Raw genomic sequence first — 18,894 nt, 5'->3', positions numbered from 1 at the left:
CAATGGAAAGTCCTTTATTTAAAAACCAAGGCTGTAAATGACAACAAGGAGAAGGGGGGAATCCACTTTTACCCTCTGCCAAGATCCAACTGCCATCTGACACACCTGGAAGCTGTTTCCAGAGGTACAGGGAAGCACTTGGAAAAGCCTCAAAGTCATTTTACTCTGCTCTAACTTGCAGGCTGCAAAGAGGAACGAGGATATTATACAGCATTGCAGAATCAATAGTTATTGTGGGAATCATTGGTTTGATGTCAAGGCCAATTAGCTGCAAGTGGAATTAGCACATACCCCAAGCAGGAAGACAAGAACATGTTCTTCCCTAGATGGGAAAGATGTTGGCCAGGTGTGCACAGAAACTCTGGAACTGGTGTCACATTTCCCAATGCTGACAAATCTCACAGCCCTCAGGAGCCTGCAGCAATCTCTGTCCTGGACATGGGACAAAGTGAGAAAGGAGAAACCTGCAGCCCAGACTGACCCTTTGCATCTGGGATTCACACCTAGGAAAGGCTACACTTGGCCAACAATTCACCCTGTGCCAGGTCACCCCAACACACCAATCTCATCCCCTCACCTTCCCCCTTTTGCCCTGACTTGTGCCAGCAGAAGTTTTATTCCATGTTGCACACAGGATTTATAGCATTTCTTGGATTAATCTATGCCATGCCTGCTTTGGCTACTGAGAAAGAGTTCAACACTTGAGATCAAGGAGCAAAGGTTGTCATATTAAAGGAAATAAGCTGCACAGATTTTAATTAACTTTAAAGATCCAAGAGAAGCAAGACAAAGATACCAACTTGTAGGGCTCCACGCAAGGTGATGCAAAACTGGTTTTTTCAGCAGTTTGATGCACATTTTGAATCTCATTCTGGGAGCAGCCAACAGTGGAGAATACTTTGCAGAGGTCAGGAAGGTGAGAGCCTGGGGAGGAGGCAACCCCAGGGCATATCCCTGCATAACCTGGGTGGGCAGCAGACCTTAGAAACCAGAGAACTGTAGAATCACAGAATATCCTGAGCTGGAAGTGACCCACAGGGATCATCAGTGCAGCTTCTGGCCCTGCACAGACACCCCAACAATCTCACCTGAGCATCCCTGGGAGTTTTGTCCAAACTCCTGGAGCTCTGGGGCTGTGCCCATTCCCTGGGGAGCCTGGGCAGTGCCTGAAATGTTAATGTAAACTGCTTTGAGCCCCAAAAGCAGGAGAGCTGCCCCAAGCACCTGGTGCACTGGAGGTGACAAGGGAAGGAGGGGAACAACAGGGTCCCTTCCAACCCAAACCATTCAGTGGTTCTGTAAGTGAAACCTTGGCAATCCCAGCACTCCCCCTGCATCAAAACCCTGACAGCTTTGTGCTTTCAAAGCCCTTTGGACAAACAGCCCTGGATGCTGGGGAAGCCCCAGGCTGGGATGTGCATGAGCCAATGATGCCATCCAGAGGTGCTCTGGTGCAGCACAGAACTCTGAGTCACCACAGGCTAAAGGGAAAGACAGCACCTTTGTACATCTTATTTATCAGATTTTACACTAACCCCACCAAATAATTACATTTTGTTCATTTTTTAGTTTATCCTGCCCATCACTTGTTTATTTTCTGTCACTCCTCACTGTGTGCCCGATTTTCTAAGTATACTAAATAATTAATTTTTAAAAATATAGATACACCTCTGACCTCTCCTGGCAAACAGGAGTTATTTCATTTTACTCCCCGTTGCTGAGAGCAGGCCTGGCACAACATGGGGAATTGAGAGAGACACTCATCTGTATTTCACTGCTCTGCAAGAGTGGCTGAGCTGAGAAAACACCAACCACACACAATCTTTGTTCCCCATCTAGAGCAGCTGGCTTTCAGCTTTGTGAAATCATTTCAGCTGTGAAATCATGACTCAAACTTGATAGAAGAAAATGCTTTTCTAGCATATGATTATACATGTTTATGAGTGTTTGTGTACACAGAGTTCATGTGCCTGAACAGTGTGGGTGCAACATCACCTGGGGCATATTTTATGATGGGGAAAGTATGGAACAGGAGAGATGTGGTCAGTAGCAAAGACCTAATTCACCTCTGTGTGCAAAGATACCTTTTTCACTGGCACCTATAACTGTGTGGCAGCAAAATGTGGGTTTGCAAAGTGATCCCATTAATATCAGAATAAAATCAACCACTGAATCCTATTTTTTTTCATTAGGAACCTAATGAGATTAGAGTCATAGAAAGTCTTGAGTTGGAAGGGACCTGCATGGATCATCAAGTCCAGCTCCTAGGACTACAAAGATTACAGATAAATAATCCCAAAAGCACAAACTATATAATTACTTTTTTAATCTTTGAGATTTCCCAAGCTTTATTCAGATACTTATCTGATTTTTAGACATACTATCTTAAAATCATAGAAAATACAATACACTCTTACCTGACTTTTTTTCCCCAGAAACCATCACTTACTGGTCCATTAGAATTAAGGCACAGTGTATTATTTTATCACCTTACATAAACTAAAAAGGAAAACTGAGGAGCAGATTGAGTTGAAAATGAACAAAATCATTTTTCAGATAGTTTATGGCAAGCATGATTTCATGTGCTGTTTCCCCCCCCCGTCCCCAAAAGGAGCATCCTTCTTTTACAGTCTCAATATTTGAAAGTGAAGAAAAACTGTGAAAATACAAATGACACCAGGTGACAGAGGGTGTGGCTGAGGATGTTACAAGCAGGCAGGTTCTGGGTATGAGGAGATGGTTAAAATGAGATTTTGAGTGGTGGGATCAGAATGGCAAATGGAGGGACAAATCTCTGCACTGCACTTGGAGTCACCCTGAGCTGACCTCAAACCCAACCCCAGGCACCTGCCCAGCACTGGGTCATGTCCTGTTTAGAGGTGCACCCAGAGCCCCCCTCAGCAGCTGGACCTGTGACAGCTCAGAGAGAGCACAGGACCATGGGGACACCTGCACAAGGAGGGGTTGGCATTTGGAGCCATGAGTGACCCTGCACCCTGGGAAGGCTGTCGTGTTTCAGACACCTCAGTGCTGAAAGTGTGTCTGGAGGGAAGGGCAGACACATGGAGCCTTTCCTAGGGCTGTGAGAGATGAGCCACAGGGATGGCTGAGTCAACAGGCTAATTTTATAACCCCGACCCCGCCACGGATTTCAGACACATCTTATATCAAGTGTACAACACTTCCATGCAGCAGCAGGAAAAAAAACAAGCAAACCCCAGGAAATACACCAGTTCTATGTGCTGAGATAAAAAATTATACAGCAGGAGTTGAGCAGAAAGTATTTCTTCAAAAGATCAAAGACACTCTACCCTCCCCTCCCTGCTACTTCCACACTTTTAGTGTTTTCCTGAAAGAAAATATCACCATGCACCCATGCTTGGGCAGACAACACATGGCAGCTTTAGTGACCCCAAGGGGCAAGGATGTGAGGCAGGCTGGAGGAGCTGAGGCAGGGGTCTGGGGGCAGGCTGGGGCAGGGGGGCTCTCACCTGAACTTGCCCGTGCGCACCTGCAGCGCGCGCATCCCGCAGCGCTGCGCTCCCCCCACGTCGCTCACGATGTCATCCCCGATCATGATGGCCTGGCAGGGCACACAAACACAGCCACAGCTCATTCCTGCCACTTGTCACCCTCCCCTGACAGCACACACAGCTTGCTTTGAGGTCTAATGCCGCCCCTGGGCAAATTAAACAAGATAATATTGTCGTGGTATTGATTAGAAGTCATCCCGCCCTGAGGGTAATTCAGTGGCACAGCACACACCTGTACAGTTTGTAATCAATCACAGAAATCAAAGGGATTTGGAGCACAGTTGTAAGAAAATGGTCAGTTTTATGAAATTAGGCCTCCTCTGCTCTTAACAATCCATTCCTGCCATGCTCCAAGCAGCTTAAATTAAGCTTAATTTCTTAAATCTGCTGTTCTACAGGCTGGTAAAAAGCTTAAGCTTGTAATCACTGATCACCTGTTCTCAGGTTGATACAGAACTTTAGGAAACCACTGTAAAATGGAATTCATCCATTTTTGCATAATATGGCATGATGTGTACAGGCCTAGCACCGCTTGTGTTACCACCAGTTTATGCCAATATTAATTTAAATATTTAATTAATTAATTGATTGATTGTTAAACAAAAGTGAGTCGATTACCAAAATTGTGCCAAGATTTGTCTGGTGCTTGATAAAAAGAGTGCACAGAGCATCTTCCTGCCTCTGTTAAAGATATTTATTAGATCACAGTTTATCAACCAAGGCATCCTTTCTGCTGACAATCACATCTACAAGTTTTCAAGTGCTTGTCATCCTGCATTACAAATCACTATATTTATTCTATTCTCAAATTTAGAATGATTGGGAGATGCCATTTCATAGTTTCAACAAAACCCAGTATAAACCCAAAACAGTAATTTTCCATTAATGAACCAAAAAATCAGATTTATACTTCCTAAAGGTGTTCTGGATTATTCTGCAGAGAACAAGGCAGCACCTAAAACTGGGAAAGTACAGATTTGAGAGTCTGTGATGTGGTTTATCAATCAGATTTTTTCACCTTTTGTATTAAAGTTGAATTTTGTCTAATACAGATTTAGCTACATCTTTATTTTCATCTTTTAAATCAGCTTTTTGCTTCATAAATTTAACTGCCTGGCTTTCACAACCATGGTATTTTCCAGCTTCAGACATTCCTGCCTGAATTTCCCTCCTTCCCCAGATCTGTTTTGCTTAAGAATAAAAATACTGAGCTATTTTTATGAATTATCTAATTACAATAGGATCTTCTCCCATGTATTACACTGCATGTAAAGGAAATCTAAATTTTTGGAGAGGATTCATAAACCAAACTGAACTACAAACAAGAGGATCTGGGATAGATCCTGTAGATAGTTCACCTTTCCTTAGTACTCTTCCAAACAAGCAATTCAGCACAAAATGGGGAGAAAATGATAAGTAAATAATTAGTAAATAAAGCATGTAAATGTGGATAAGGAAGAGAGAATAATCCCACTTTGTGTGCAGAGCTACAAAAACCTGGCAACACCATCCCCACCAACTCTCCCCAAACTGCTACAGGATATTTAACCATTCTCAACCATTGGCTTTAAGAGATTACAATTCCTTTTCCTTACAAAATTCCTTCCAACACCTCCCTGAGAGTGAGAGGGAACATGCATGCCCTTGCTCAGCCCAAATCCTGACATTCAGCATGTAAAGACAATTTCAACCCTGTGTCCTAATAACCCTAAAAAGAATTTCCCCTGCCAAAGGAAAAGGGCAGAGCACCAAGCACTCTCCTGCTGGCCAGGGCTGTATTTTACCCCATCCAGGGAAGTTTTCCAGCAAGACTCTGGCAGCTCTGGAAGTGCAGCTGCAGCTGAGCAGTGATGCCTGTCCAGGCCAGCTTGTGGCACACAAATACAAAAATGTGCTCCAGCCCCCAGGGATTTCACAGATTTACTATCGGTGAAGGGCAATAATCACTAAAGGAGGAGCAATTATTCCCAAATCATTTAGGATTTAAAAAATCATTGGCAAGAAGATAGAGGTCAAAAGGTGGGCTGTCAAGGGAAATAAAAAAAACTCTACCTGTCAAACCTGGGTTTAACTTCCTCTCTGGCTGCAATATGGTAAGAAGAGAGAGAAAGATATAAAGCTGAAAGGTCACTGAAAGCAGGAATTAAAAGATCCCCATTTGTGTTCACATTTTACACAGGGATCACACCTTTAATCTGTTCAATCCTTCTGCAGAAGTTCCTTTTTTTTAGATTGGCTACAAATTAACTTAAAAGAAAGGAAAAAATGCAGTGAGTCTCTCTGGGTTTTAAGGCAAATCATCAAAGCAGGAGGATGGGTGTAATTTCAATTTCCCTAAGATGGTGAGAGGTGGTTTGTGGCTGTACACACACAGAAAATGAAGCACATGTGCCAAAGCTGAGGGAAAACACTGCTCTCAATGAGGTCCCATCAGACTCAGCCCATTGAGAACAGAGGAGGTCAACATGACCCCCAGGAATTTGGGGTGGAAAGGCAAAATTTAATCCCCACAGTCAGCAAAGCCACTGGTGCTGCCTGAGACAGACCCTGAGCTGAGTGCAGGTGAGCAGCCAAAACTAAGAAATCTTCAGAAATGCTGTTGGGGTGGTGAGTGGGAACCTCAGGCAGTTTTTGCCTGCAAAAAGTGTTTCAGCATTCATTAACTGATCACAGAAAAATGTCTGATCAGAAAAGGAATTAGAGAGCAAGGAAAGGAAGGAGGCAGAAAGATGAGAATACCCTGGCTGACCCAGCCCTGCTGGTGCAGGCAGTGTTTACTAGGATGAGCTCGGGGGATTTTGGAGGCTGGAGCCCATGCAGGATGCAAACAGATGCAGTGTGCTAACTCCACCAGAGCACTGTGCACAGAGAATCATTCTATATTTATGCCTAAACAGATTATTTGCTATAGATTTAATAACCTTTACCAAGCTAAATGTGCCAGGACCACAAGGAAATAAAGCCTATACACCAAACCTTGATGTATTAAACCCCTTTACACAAGAAATACAACACATTTACTTTTCTCCCTGCTCTCCTTCACCCAAGGAATAACACCCCAGGCTTCAGGATCCCACATCTGGTTTCTAAGAATTCCAAAGGTGTGGGGCCAGACAGTTCTCACTATGCCTTCATGGACTGAAGCTTGGCATTTCCTTTGGCCACTTTTCTTTTGGGAGGGAAGATCTTGCCCTGCTGTGGCTGGTGGGCAGGGAGGGGACATTGGCACAGGAGCAGGTGCCCTGTGCCACCCCTGGGTGACCTCTCCCTGCTCTCATGCACCACTAACTCCCACCTGAGGCTTGCAGGTGCCAGCAAAGGGAATTGCTTAACTGCCAGTAGTTTATGGACTCCAGTATGACCTGCCATAACTCCCATTAAAGGAGGATAATTTGCTACAGAGAGAACTTTTTATGATTATATAAAACTACCAGAACCTTAACATTATTTAGGTTTTATTGTAAAGCTGTAAAAATCATCCACTGTTACAGCTGCCTTAAAACACATGAATTAGACATTTCAGTAACCTTTAAGATGTGTTATTCTTTGTCATAGTACTGAATTGCAAGATAGGTTTGGTTACCTCTAAGAGGTTTAAATTTCCAATCTATTAAAGTAATACTGGCAATCTGTTATTTCTAGGCCATTGAGGAAAGGTTAAAATGAAAATTGGACTTTAGGGAGCTCCTCCTATTCTAAGTGCAGGCTGAAAACATCTCAGCAGCAGAAGGCAAAGCCAGGGTCTCAGTAAGAAGCAGTTATCAAGGGAAATGACTGGTGATAACTTTATTGATTAAAGCAGCTTGAGGAATTTCAGAATTGCCACTGTCTCAAATTACTGGGGTAAGACAGCTTTATTAAAAAGGTATTTTTCATTAAAAGCCAAGTGAAAGAGAATTGTCATATGTTTTCAAAAGCACAGCTCATCTAAAACAGTTTAATGATGTTATGGATTAAATGCATTCTACAGGTGGAATAAATTTTTGGAATAAACATTTTGTAAAAGCAAAGGGAAGTAAAACCAGCCCCTGTCATGTCAGTACAAATGCAGAGTTCATTCAGGAGACAGATTAAAATGTAATGCAGTGCATTACAGGAACTCACTGAAGTGACTATACTGAGGTTTCTAAACTGAAAATAATGAGGTTTTATTACTGTGTACCATGAACTAAATCAACCTGCAAATCCTCCCAAAGTACATTAAAGTCACAGGGTTGAGCACTCAAAATTTAGGAAAAGATGCCAGAATTGAGGCAGTTTGCTTGTTTGGAATTTGTTCCTCCTACACGTGTGAATCATGATCCAGGCTTTATCTCCAGCAGTGTGGATTGTTTTTTCCAGGCTGGAAAGCTTGGAGTGACTGGTGCCATTATCCCCTGGTGTCTGCTGCACTTCTCCTTGGTTAGGCACACACTCCCTTCATCTCCAAACTCTCTAAAAATAAAATATTACATCTACAAACTAGACATATCACTACAGCAGACTGATGGTATTAGAAACTATACAAAAAAAAAAAGCCAAAACTCTGAAAAAATATGAAGTTAGGCATGAGTTAGACATGGCAAACAGCAGAGAATGAGTAAATAATCTCTGCTGGGGACCATTCCTGCTTTTCTGTGCCCAAAATAAATAGTGCTGAACCCTATGGGACCATTTTTGCCAGCCTGGTGATGCACTAGACCAGATTTCCTGGGGAAAGGATTTGGAGACAGCAGCTCTGCACCTGGAATAGTCCAGGGTAGTCCAGACTGAGCTATCTTATTCCTGGGAAGATATGGACAGACTGAAGGGAGTACAGAAAAAATAAAGGGGGACTGAATGGAGGGAAGAAGCAGAATTAAACTACACAGTTTTAATAAAAAAAAAAAACTCCTGCAATGGTAACAAGTCTAGAAATAACTGGATGGAGAAAATATCCAGGAAGGCAAGCAGTTATTTTGGTTGTTAACTAGTGCAAAACTAGAAATAAGGGGATGCAGTTTAGAAGGGAAATATCCAGGTAAATCTCAGGAAAAGCTGCCTTCTCACAAGACCCACTGGGCTGAGCACCATCCCCAGGGTACTGACAGTTGTTTGGCTCTCTGAAAACTGCTGTGGACAAACCATTAATAACTGTGGAGCAGGGAACATTCCTGCATGGGGAAGGAGATGGATTAGATGGCTCACTAGGTCTTTTCCATCTCCCCACTCTATAATAAAGCAAAACCCAAGCACACACTGAATTACAGGGCCATAATTTCATCTCCAGGCTCCAGGGACCTACAAGCCACCCCAAACTTCCCTCCTGTTGTTTATAATGTCACCCAAACCCCCCTGATGGAATTATTGTGCTGTAATTCACTGCTGTTTGTGAGGCTTCTCATACTCATCCTTATGTCCTGTGTGACAGAGCAACAAATCAATAAAGAGGAGCTGGGAACAACTACAGAGGGGGAAAATGGGCTGTACTGAGGAAGCACAACACACTCAGCATGTTTCTGGAAAGCCAAAGGCACAGGAGGAGGTTTTGAAGTCAGTCAGGGCTTCCTATTCACCAAAATTATAAAATATTTAACTTTTGCCTTTCCCTTTTACTGAAAAAAAAAAAAAAAAAAAAAAAAAAAAAAAAAAAAAAAAAAAAAAAAGAAGGTAGCACAGGAAATAAATGACATTTTGGGAACAATCCCATCCCCCTGCAGCCTCCAGTCTCCAAGCAGGCTGCCAGGCACTAGGGCACCACTTTTGTCTCTGCCAGGGATGGAGTCCTGGTCACATTCTCCTTCAGCCTCTTTTGTAACTTCTCAAACTACAGCAAAGCAGTAAAAAAGCACAAATGTGGGCACAAATGTATGGCACAGCCCATGCTAATGGCACCTCAACCTTACCTGCTCTGCTGGAACTCCCAGCTCTGCCAGGGCTGACTCAAAAAAACTTTTTGCTGGTTTTCCCACCACCTCAGCCTGGACATCACAAGCATACTGGGAAAAAAAAAAAAAGAGAAACACAAAATACTGATTGGAAAAGTATTTGTTCAACTCCATAACTCCAGTTAAAAACCTTTGTGATTATTGATTTTTGCCCTTAAATATCACAATGGATTAGCAGGTGTAGGTGAATATCAGAGAATTTGGATAACAAAAGTATTTAAAGTTCTCTGGCTGGAGAGAAAATGCTCTTGAAACACCTCAAGATACAAATCTTCCACATTCTCCATCACTGAGTTATCTTCAAACTTAGTCCCAGTACTGCTCATTTTTTTAGGACTATCACTCTTAGTGACATAACAAATATCCTTTATATAAAACTAGCAAAAGTACTGGAGGACCTTAAAAGATACAGAGAATTTCTTCAACTACTTGACATAATTTTAATGATTCAAGTAAAAAATGGAGTTTCAAATCAGGGTTTTAAAAAGTTACATTTGAAAAAGCAGATTTTAGAAGTTACATCTTCCTGTGACTAAATATCACTGCTATGCTGAAAAAAAATTGTTTCTTGCTTGTTCCCAGACAAATAAAAGTGTATCAGATAACATGGACCTTCAGATTTTCCTGGGTACCTTGCACACAATATTCTGCTTTTTTCTTGTCTGACTCCTCCTTTCAAGGCCCTCACTTTCAATAAAGCACCACAAGAAAAAATTCATGGTTCAAGTAAAACAAATTTAAACCAAAAAAACCAAACAAAGGCAGAAAAGAAATGAATCCACCCATGTTTAGAATGCAGCAAATGAGTTTCAATGTGTGGAAACTCCCTCCACCAAGGACAGATGACCCATATTGATCCCAGCTACTCTTTTAACAAGGTGCAAAGGGTGGGTAAGCATAATTCCAGCTATAAAATACCTCTAATGCCTTCATATATGCTCCAACATCAAGTTTCAGACCATCAGTTTCTTTATAGTAGCGTCTGGAAATGAAAGTGATAAAGTTCCCATGAAATGAAAATGCTGGCAGTTAAAGACAAAGAAACCACATTTTATTATTTCTGGGCCTTTATAGATGTCCAGATGGCTGCATAAAAAGTCAAGTAATCAGAAAATCCCAGGCCTTGGTTTAGGAGTTAAGGAAAGGACAGGCTCAGGGAAAGGATCCCAGGTGAACATCTGGGAACAACTTCCCTGGTTCAAAGGGATTTCAGCGTGCTCAAATCAGCATGGACTGGGCTGTGCATCACTGCACAGTGACAAAAACCCCCTGGCAGGTCAAAAATCAGGGCTGGCACCAACCAGCAGCTGTGACCCCTCCTCAGAGTGTCTGCAAGGAGACCCAGACAGGACAACCCCTGCTGTCTCAGCCTTCCACATCTTCTTTATCAGCCCTCCAAACTCAATTTTGCTCCTTCTAAAAATGTTCCCATTGCCATGAAGCTCATGGAATTGGAAGGTGTCTTTAGAGAGTTTTTCTGGAATTTACTTTCACACAGGTCTTCCAAGCTCTGGGCAGAGCAAAAACAGGTTCCTATATGACAGGAAAAAAAGGTAGGATGAGCAGTCAGCTAAGATTTTATGCCTTATCCTTCTGCCATTTTCGATTATTCAGCATAGCCTTCCTTTAAAATGACCACTTGACCTTTGCTAGAACAGCCATTAACCTTCTATAGTCTGGTGTAAACAGCTTAATTTTCTGACAGTGGCATGACAGAAGAAATTACAAAGCCAATTCCCACTCTCAGCCCAAAACAGATGCTAAATGTAAATCACTCCATTTGCAGGAGCAGGGCATTCTGCTTCAGTGACTCTGACACTTTTGTTTTCTATGGAATGAACTAAAACTTCTACCAAAACCAACCTGCCCAAGGCAGGCACCTTGCTAAGGCCCAGCAGCTGTGCTGGTTCTGCAGGATAAAAATGAAGTTGGGTTTTGTGTATGGCCCTTTGCATCCATGAGGCTGCTCCAGTCAGGAGAACGCTTTTATCATTTATAATCTTCCTCCTTTTGAGTCAGAGAACTCACCAGAGAACTTGTATTCACATTACCTCAATGATCAGCCATTAAAAAACAACATGCTCTTGGTGAAAAGTCAACTCTGAATATCCCAAAATCTTTATTTTTTTTAACAAAAAGTAGTATTTCAAAGAAGTAATAAAAAAGAGCTGTTTCTATCAATGAATGGCCAAATAAATACTTTTACATGCAGAGGCTACAAAGCATTTTTGCACTGATGACAGTACAGTTCCTAAGCAAAGATTGATTCTATATTTAATTTTGAAATATGCCATTACCTAACACAAAATTTGATTATTTCATATACATTAGCCATTCTCCTATTTGCTTAACATTTTCTACTTATCCTTCTGAGAAACAGGAAGGATTTTTCACCTCTGTTGGAGGATTAGAGTGTGAGTGTCAGATAAGGCAACACATAGAATTTAACTGCTCCTTCCCACTGATAAATTCTCCCCACCTCAATCAATAAGTCACAAACTAAGAAGGGGTTTTGTGCCCAGTACAGTCTATTGAATAACTGAGCAAAATTGTGACTGCACTTTCCCCAAGATAAACATGCAGAGTTTCTTTCAAACTCATGCATCCCATAGATAAAAAATAACTCCTTGGAGGCTGTTGGGATTTCTCATTATTCATCACAAGAATTAATGATGTCCTGTTTAAAATCTCAGAATAAATCTAAATTAATTATTTTCAGGTAAACATTCAAACTCCCAGATTGGATTTTTTCCTGTGTGTGAAAGCAGGTGGTCAAAAGCACCAAGTCTTCTTCATTGACACCTGATCAGATCAGGCTCTCAGCCCAGGCACACAGATGAAAAACTGCAAAGTTGGTACCAGGAGTGCCCACACTGGTTTCTCCATTAAAGACAGCATGAAAAAATGCAGAAATTTGAGGAAAAATCAGAGCTGAACTCACCCTTGTCCAAGGGAGATCAGAACAGGCTTCTCCATCCCCATCAGAAGTTGGAAAGCCTCGTTAAGGTTTGCATAGGTGAAGTTTTCTGCTGCATCTCCAAGAACCACACAGTTTGGGTTTGTCTTATCAATCTCAGCAAATTCAGGGAGAAGATCTACAGGAGAAGGAAAAAAAAGCCCAAAAAAATCAGAAATCCCTCACCATTTCAGATCCAGTGGAAGCAATGGTGTTTCCCCAGATTTGTTCTTCCTTTCACTCATGACAATACATGAAAAAATAAACCAATCTTGGTCTGAATCAAGTGTTCTTCAGACACCTCTTGGAACCCTGAAGCCTGGGAGTTTTGAACTTTCTGTGCTTTCTGGCACTGACCCTCAAAAGAACACTGTTTTTGACTTAGAGAAGGCTTCCAAATCTGAGTGATGAGTTGGGATCACTGGTGTGTGGTTTGAATAGAGGTGTGTAATGTCACATGGTGAAGGGTTTGGAATTTGGGGATTTAGAATACAGCAACAGGTGTGGGATAAGATGGATGTTCTAGAGCATTGTCTTTTTCTTCCTTTTTGTTCCTTCTTGGTTTCAGGCAGTAGTTTTTGGTTGGATAGAAGGCACCATAGTGCAGGTCACAGGTGTTTGGTCATTGGGTCAAAAGTATAAACAAAAGAGATGTTAGCTTTTAATTGGACTGTTTGCCTTTAGGAGATTGTGCAATGAGCAAGATACGGCTCCATTTCCTCATCTTTAGCTTGTGTCTTGGGGTGACTTTATGATGCTTTTATTCCAAATCATCTGTTCTGTTAGTGTTGAATATTGAGTTCTTCAGCTTTAAAACTGGTTACAGGAGTGAAGGGGGGGGGGGAGTTTTGTTGCTTAGTATTGTTCATTTTATGCTGAAAAGTACTTTGCCTGCTAAATAAACAGGTTTGGTTTTTTTTCCCACTTCTCTCTGAGAAAATATTTCCCTGAACCAGCTGGGAGAAAAACTACTTAAATCTGTCTGAAAGAACCCCATTCAAATATTTTCTCCCAAATTCACCCTAAACCAGAACAAATACAGCTTGTTGCCTAGAAATGCTGCAGGACTTGTACTATAGATAAAAGTCCAAACAGAAAAATCCACCTCTCGTGCTTCAATCCCAACCGAGCGAAGGCAAAGAAAAGAGCCACTAACAAACGGTGCTGCTGAAACAAGGAGCAAAAAGAGCATTTCCCTCCCTGGCAGTGTCCCACCGTGGTGCACCAGCAGGTGTGGCCTCAGCCCTCGCTCCCTCAGCAGGCGGCAGGCGGCCGGGGCCGGCGCTGTCACTTCGGCCACCGAGACGTCGAAGCCCAAACGGCGCAACTTGCGCACGAACTGCGCCCGCGGCGCCTGCGTCTCGTTGGTGCAGAGCTGCAGCTTCAGCCCCGAGGCTCTGATCCTGCACGGAGGGAAGGCAGCACAGGGGTTAATGCATGACACGGGAGAGGTGAAGGTGCGGGATGAAATACTGACTGGGCGCTGCGGCTGCGGTGTTTTGTCAATAGGCACATTTAGCATTAAATCTCCCATAAAATACCGGTGTTGCTATTCGGTGGATAATCCTGGAAAATCTGGCATTTTAAGTGATTCATTAATAAATGTTTACAGGTAAATGGCTTCTCATGGGGGAAAACACAGCCATGAGTGTCCATGCTCCTCTGCAAAAATTGTGTTGTTCCATTCCTGGAAGTGTCCCAGCCTGGGATGGGTGGAAGGTGTCCCTGCCCATGGAAGGAGGTAGAACTAGAACTAGATGGCAGATCTACTAGATCTACTAGAGGTAGAACTAGATGATCTTTAAGGTCCACTCCACCCCAAACCATGTTGTGATTCTGTAAATCTCCTGCAGCTTTGTTTCCCAAGCTGGTGATGTGCTGTGGATGTCCCCAAATAAAACACTTCCCCAAGGATAAGCACTGAAAATGTATCACAATTAATTAAAAAATAATAATTTGGCTAAGGGACTTTAACTCAGTTCCTCTAACATGTGAAAATACCTACTTTTTATCAGTTTTCATGTGAATTTGTGCATAATTACCTTTGAGAACCTGAGCACACGCAGATTCGGATACTTAGTCTGGATATAAGTCTAGAACCAGGCTTATAAATTCTTATAAAATTATGATGACTTTCCTTTGTATTAAAATGAAAAAGGACTTTTCTGTTAAGGAAGGCCCTGCACTGATTCATGCTGGGTCCATTTTGTAGGGAAGATGATCTCAATTGATCTCAAACACCAAAGCCACCTCGAGACAACAGATCTGATGATGAAGTTTCCATCAAAGGATTCTTGGAAATCTGGTCCTGACCCAGAGAGCCCTTTCTGCTCATCAAAACTGCATGCCAGTGTCTTCTTTAATAATGCTGGTGATTCATTTCTTTCTTATTATTTGTCTTTCCTAATCATAGATATGTGAATTATCAATTACACTTAGTGGTTAATTGCCCTTCATAAAGATAGCTTTTCTCTTTTAAATTAGGCAGTTAATATATTGTAACTAATAGCATCCACTTGTACATTATAAATATATCTTCATTGATTGGAGCACTGAATGTGAGATTCACTCTCAAGTTAATGAAGCAATTGAGTGAAGAAGTGCAGGGTGTACCCAGGGAATAATTATTGTTAATGAATTATGATGTGACCTTCTCAGAACAATGAACAATTGGTGTGACAGTGGGATGACAATATTCCACATCTGTTATTCGAGACACGGTTTCAGCTGGAGTTAAAAAGCAAAGCAGTGTGATTTGGATACACAACAAACTTTAATAGAGTGTGCCACGGTTTAAAAAAAAAATATATTTTAAATGCAAAGCCTCCCTGCACACTCTGAGGGAAAAAAAAAAATCCCATGGTTCCCAACTGCCTGGAAGCAGACATTTGTTGAATGAGAATCTGCTTTTTCTCTTCCTAAAGGTCAACATAATGAATCCAGGGACAAAACCAAGCACAGACCTGAACAGACAAACCAGCACCCTCACAGGTCAGCTTGCTGAAAGCACAGATTCAGTTTTCCTGTACTACAAACTTCACTTCTTTCTCAGCATTTTGGATGAAAAGCAGAGTGACACTTCTGAAAGGACTGAGCAAAGCAGGAGGAATCTGGACACATCCCAGATTGCTTCATGACTTCGTGGCCACCAGCAATTACCACCCCAACAGATGAGCTCAGGAAATGTTTAGGATCAGGTCTACAAAGAGTTAGGCCAAGCTGGACAAAAAAACCTGAGTTCTCACATGACACAGGACTTTTAAAAATATCCTGGCACACTAAATAAAACAAAAATCCACAAAACTCTAGTAAAGACATACCCACCTGTTCATTCAGTATCTCACACACACTGGGATGGATCCATCCCTGGATGCTCAGCACAGGGATGGTGAGCAGAGCCTGCAGGCCAGCAAACAGCTCTTAACTCAGAGCTTAAATAATGAGGGAGAGCTTTTACCAGCAGCTCTACATGGGGAAAAACCTGATTCAAATCATGTTTAATGCAAAACCCTTGCTCAGTTTCCCTGGTCTGGCAGGTTTTGGATGTGAAGAGACTAAAAGAAGTGGCCTGAAGGTCTGTGTCTCACAGGTGTGATGCTCTGCTCAGGGAGTCTCCAGGGCTGCAAAGCTTCCAGGGAAACCTCCAGCCCTGAACTGACCCACTGCTCACACTCCCAGCAAAGCAAGGCAAGGAACTGCAATTTCCACTGCTGGCAAGTGTGGGGATATCAGGAGAAGAATAAAGAACAAGATGTGTAATGTGATGTCCTATAAGATAAAGAGCAAGGGATTAGGTGCCTGCAAGTGCAGAAGAATGAGGCAGCAGGAGATGAAACACACAGACATTTTATGGAGATTACAGTGTTACAGATGTATCAGCAGGGCCATTACAGACGCACAGGCACACCCAGATCACCCAGTCAATAAGGCCTTCAGCTGTGATAAGGATCCCACTCCAACTCTGTAAGCACCAGGAAAATCGATCCTGATTAGAGCCCAAGGACAGGCAGCACTGCTGTCTGTGCTGCAGGGACCCCAGGAGAGCCCAGGCAGCTGTGGACACCCAGGCTGCCTCTCCCTCCCTGCCTGGGGCCATCAGCAGGCTCAGCATCACACAAACCCTCTCCATTTCCAGCATCACTGCTCACAGCACTCCTAATGCCGAGAGCAGGAGCAGGGGAGCTTCACCTGAGCGAGGCACAGCAGCTCCTGACCTTGCAGCCTGTGACAAATGCCAAACTCAGCTCAAGTGGCAAAAGAAACCTGTCAGAGCTCTTCTTGGAGGGGATGGCAGAAGAGAGATGGCAGCAGGGAGCAGATGGAGAGGCCACTGTCCCCTCCAGCTGTGTCACACAGGCTCTGCTGCCACTGCCTGCTCTGCCAGGGAGCTGCCACAGCATACAGGGACAAGGAAAAAGTCACAAAAAAACCTTCCAACCCCAAATTAAAAGTGGACAGAAGAGCACTGAGCTACCACATCAGCCTTACAAGAGGAGGGATTTAAGCCCACTCCAGATCCAAACAACAACTTGGTCACCCAAATGATCCCTAAACCCACACCTGGGGCACCCACTGAGCTCCAGGCACACCAAGAGCACCTGCCCAGGGGAGAGGGGCATGTGAGGGGTTTAATTTCAGCCCTGAGCCATCCCTGATGCCTCAGCAGCTCTTTGAACTGACCTTTACCTCGTTCTGCTGGAGCAGGACACGGGGCTGAGTGACAATGTCCCACAGTGCAATTACCATGCGTCAGATGAGCCAGTCCCTTACAAATCACCTCGAACTTTCCACATCTGCTGGCTGTCAGCATCTGCCAGGCTCACTCACCCGAAAATAATGAAAAAAACTCTCATTATTGTTCCATAACAGGTAAAGTGTTAGGACAATTATTGGACATCCTCACTGACCTTGTGTAGACTTAGCCAACTGCCCTTGCCAACCTTTATGGGCAGCCCTTGGGCACATAAAACACAAAATCTGTTCTTTCAGATGATGTAAAGGTTGTGACACTCATAGGAAAAGCAATGGTGCTGGAATTCAGACTGGGAATCATCAAACTTAAATTCACATTTTCTTGCAGATGCCTAAAGCAACTAAGGAAAAGGTATGAGGCTAAACTTCAGATTTCCCATCTTTTCCCAATGTCTTTTGCAGGGAAGGTTTTTCCTAAGGAATAGAGGGGAAGTCCAGCCCACAGCCAGAGGTGCCAGATGGGCAGTGGGGCAGAAAGCAAAATCCTGGAAGAGGCAACAAACCTGAGCTTGGAGAGTGCCCAACATCAAAGGAGTGTGGAAATGTGCTACATGAGATTACCAGAACTGGCTTTTCATCCTGCTTTTGGTTTTTCAGACTGCTTTGGGGATTTTTTTTTTTTTTTTTTTAATTTAAAAGAAGGCACACTGAGCACTTTTGCCATTTGACTCCTTTACACCAGTGGACAAACCTGAGTGTGCTTCAGGGTAAACCTCTCAGCACTCTGATACCTTGTCTCAAACACAGGGAATCCACAGCACCTGCAAATCCCAAAACAAAAGTAGGATTTGTGCAGCAACACCATCCTCCCACCTGGGCAGGGCCCATGTTGTGCCCTCTGCAGGGCCAGGGTGCTGGTGCTCCAGATAAAACCTCTCCTGATCTTGCAGGTTTTTCCCAGGAGAACTTCCCTGGGAGCACCACACACACCTGAGGATCCAGAAGGGTTTTCTGGCTCAGAGCAATAACCCCTTCTGGGCTCCAGCTGTGGAAATGCAAGGTGGGAGGAAAATACATTTGCTCTGCTTAAAAAGTGTGGTTTTGGTAAAAAATGTGCTGTATTTTCTCTGTAAATCTGTATTCCTGCCATTCCAGCAGGTATTTCAGCTTCTGCCATAACAACAGGCAAAGTCTTTATTCCAAAAGCCTGAAGGAGGCCGTAAGTGCCCATCCTTACATTGTCCAAAGCTCTCCTAATTCCATGGAAACACTGAATTCCCTTTGTTTTTCAACCTGGTGGGTGCAATGGAATCAGAGGACTGTGGATAAAACTTCAGGATTTCCCTTCTCTACCTCACTACCCAAAATTTTCTGTTTCTCTGATTTTTGCCACCACAGCACACCCAAATTGCTTCAACCTTGCTGTCACATCTCTGATGCCAATTTTGTCCCCTGACCTCCTGGTGTTTCCCTTCACTGATGGCCCTGAGCACAGCCAGGCTCATTAAATCCCTGGTTCTCTGGTGATCCAAATTCTGCTCCCTGCAGCAAAGCTGCCCTGACAAATCCTTACACATGGCACTTTTTGGCCCCAGTCCCTCTGACATTCCTGTGCCTGAAACTCATCTCTACATCTGCTATTCTCCCCAGCACAATTTCCTCTCCAGCCCCAGATGGCTCACCTCTCTCTAAATATAGAAGGGGATAATTTGGAGGCAATCCAAAGGAGGGATTGCAAAAGGGATTAAAAAAATGGGAGGGCATTACCTTTGCACATGAATAAAAGCAGATTAATACATGAAGGAGC

General features: G+C 43.2%; 1 protein-coding gene across 3 annotated transcripts in view; it reads right to left on the bottom strand.

Moving 5' to 3' along the window:
- LHPP (phospholysine phosphohistidine inorganic pyrophosphate phosphatase) overlaps nucleotides 1-18,894 on the bottom strand; it is a 70,023-nt gene that overhangs the window by 45,141 nt on the left and 5,988 nt on the right. For 2 of the 3 annotated variants that reach the window (XM_079312277.1, XM_079312278.1), the window contains 5 exons: nucleotides 13,611-13,798; nucleotides 12,381-12,534; nucleotides 10,358-10,421; nucleotides 9,398-9,490; nucleotides 3,492-3,583 (listed from right to left, as the gene is read on the bottom strand). In XM_079312277.1, coding sequence (XP_079168403.1) covers nucleotides 3,492-3,583; nucleotides 9,398-9,490; nucleotides 10,358-10,421; nucleotides 12,381-12,534; nucleotides 13,611-13,798 — 591 coding nt within the window. Of the gene's footprint in view, nucleotides 1-59; nucleotides 183-3,491; nucleotides 3,584-9,397; nucleotides 9,491-10,357; nucleotides 10,422-12,380; nucleotides 12,535-13,610; nucleotides 13,799-18,894 lie in introns of those variants that run through there. The other variant, XM_079312279.1, reaches the window with a different exon arrangement.

This window comes from Erithacus rubecula (genome assembly GCF_903797595.1).
Source record: "Erithacus rubecula genome assembly, chromosome: 9".
In the NCBI taxonomy this organism is placed as follows: Eukaryota; Metazoa; Chordata; class Aves; order Passeriformes; family Muscicapidae; genus Erithacus; species Erithacus rubecula.
Note: the sequence above shows the minus strand (reverse complement) of the source record. Positions and strands in the feature narration are given on the sequence as shown.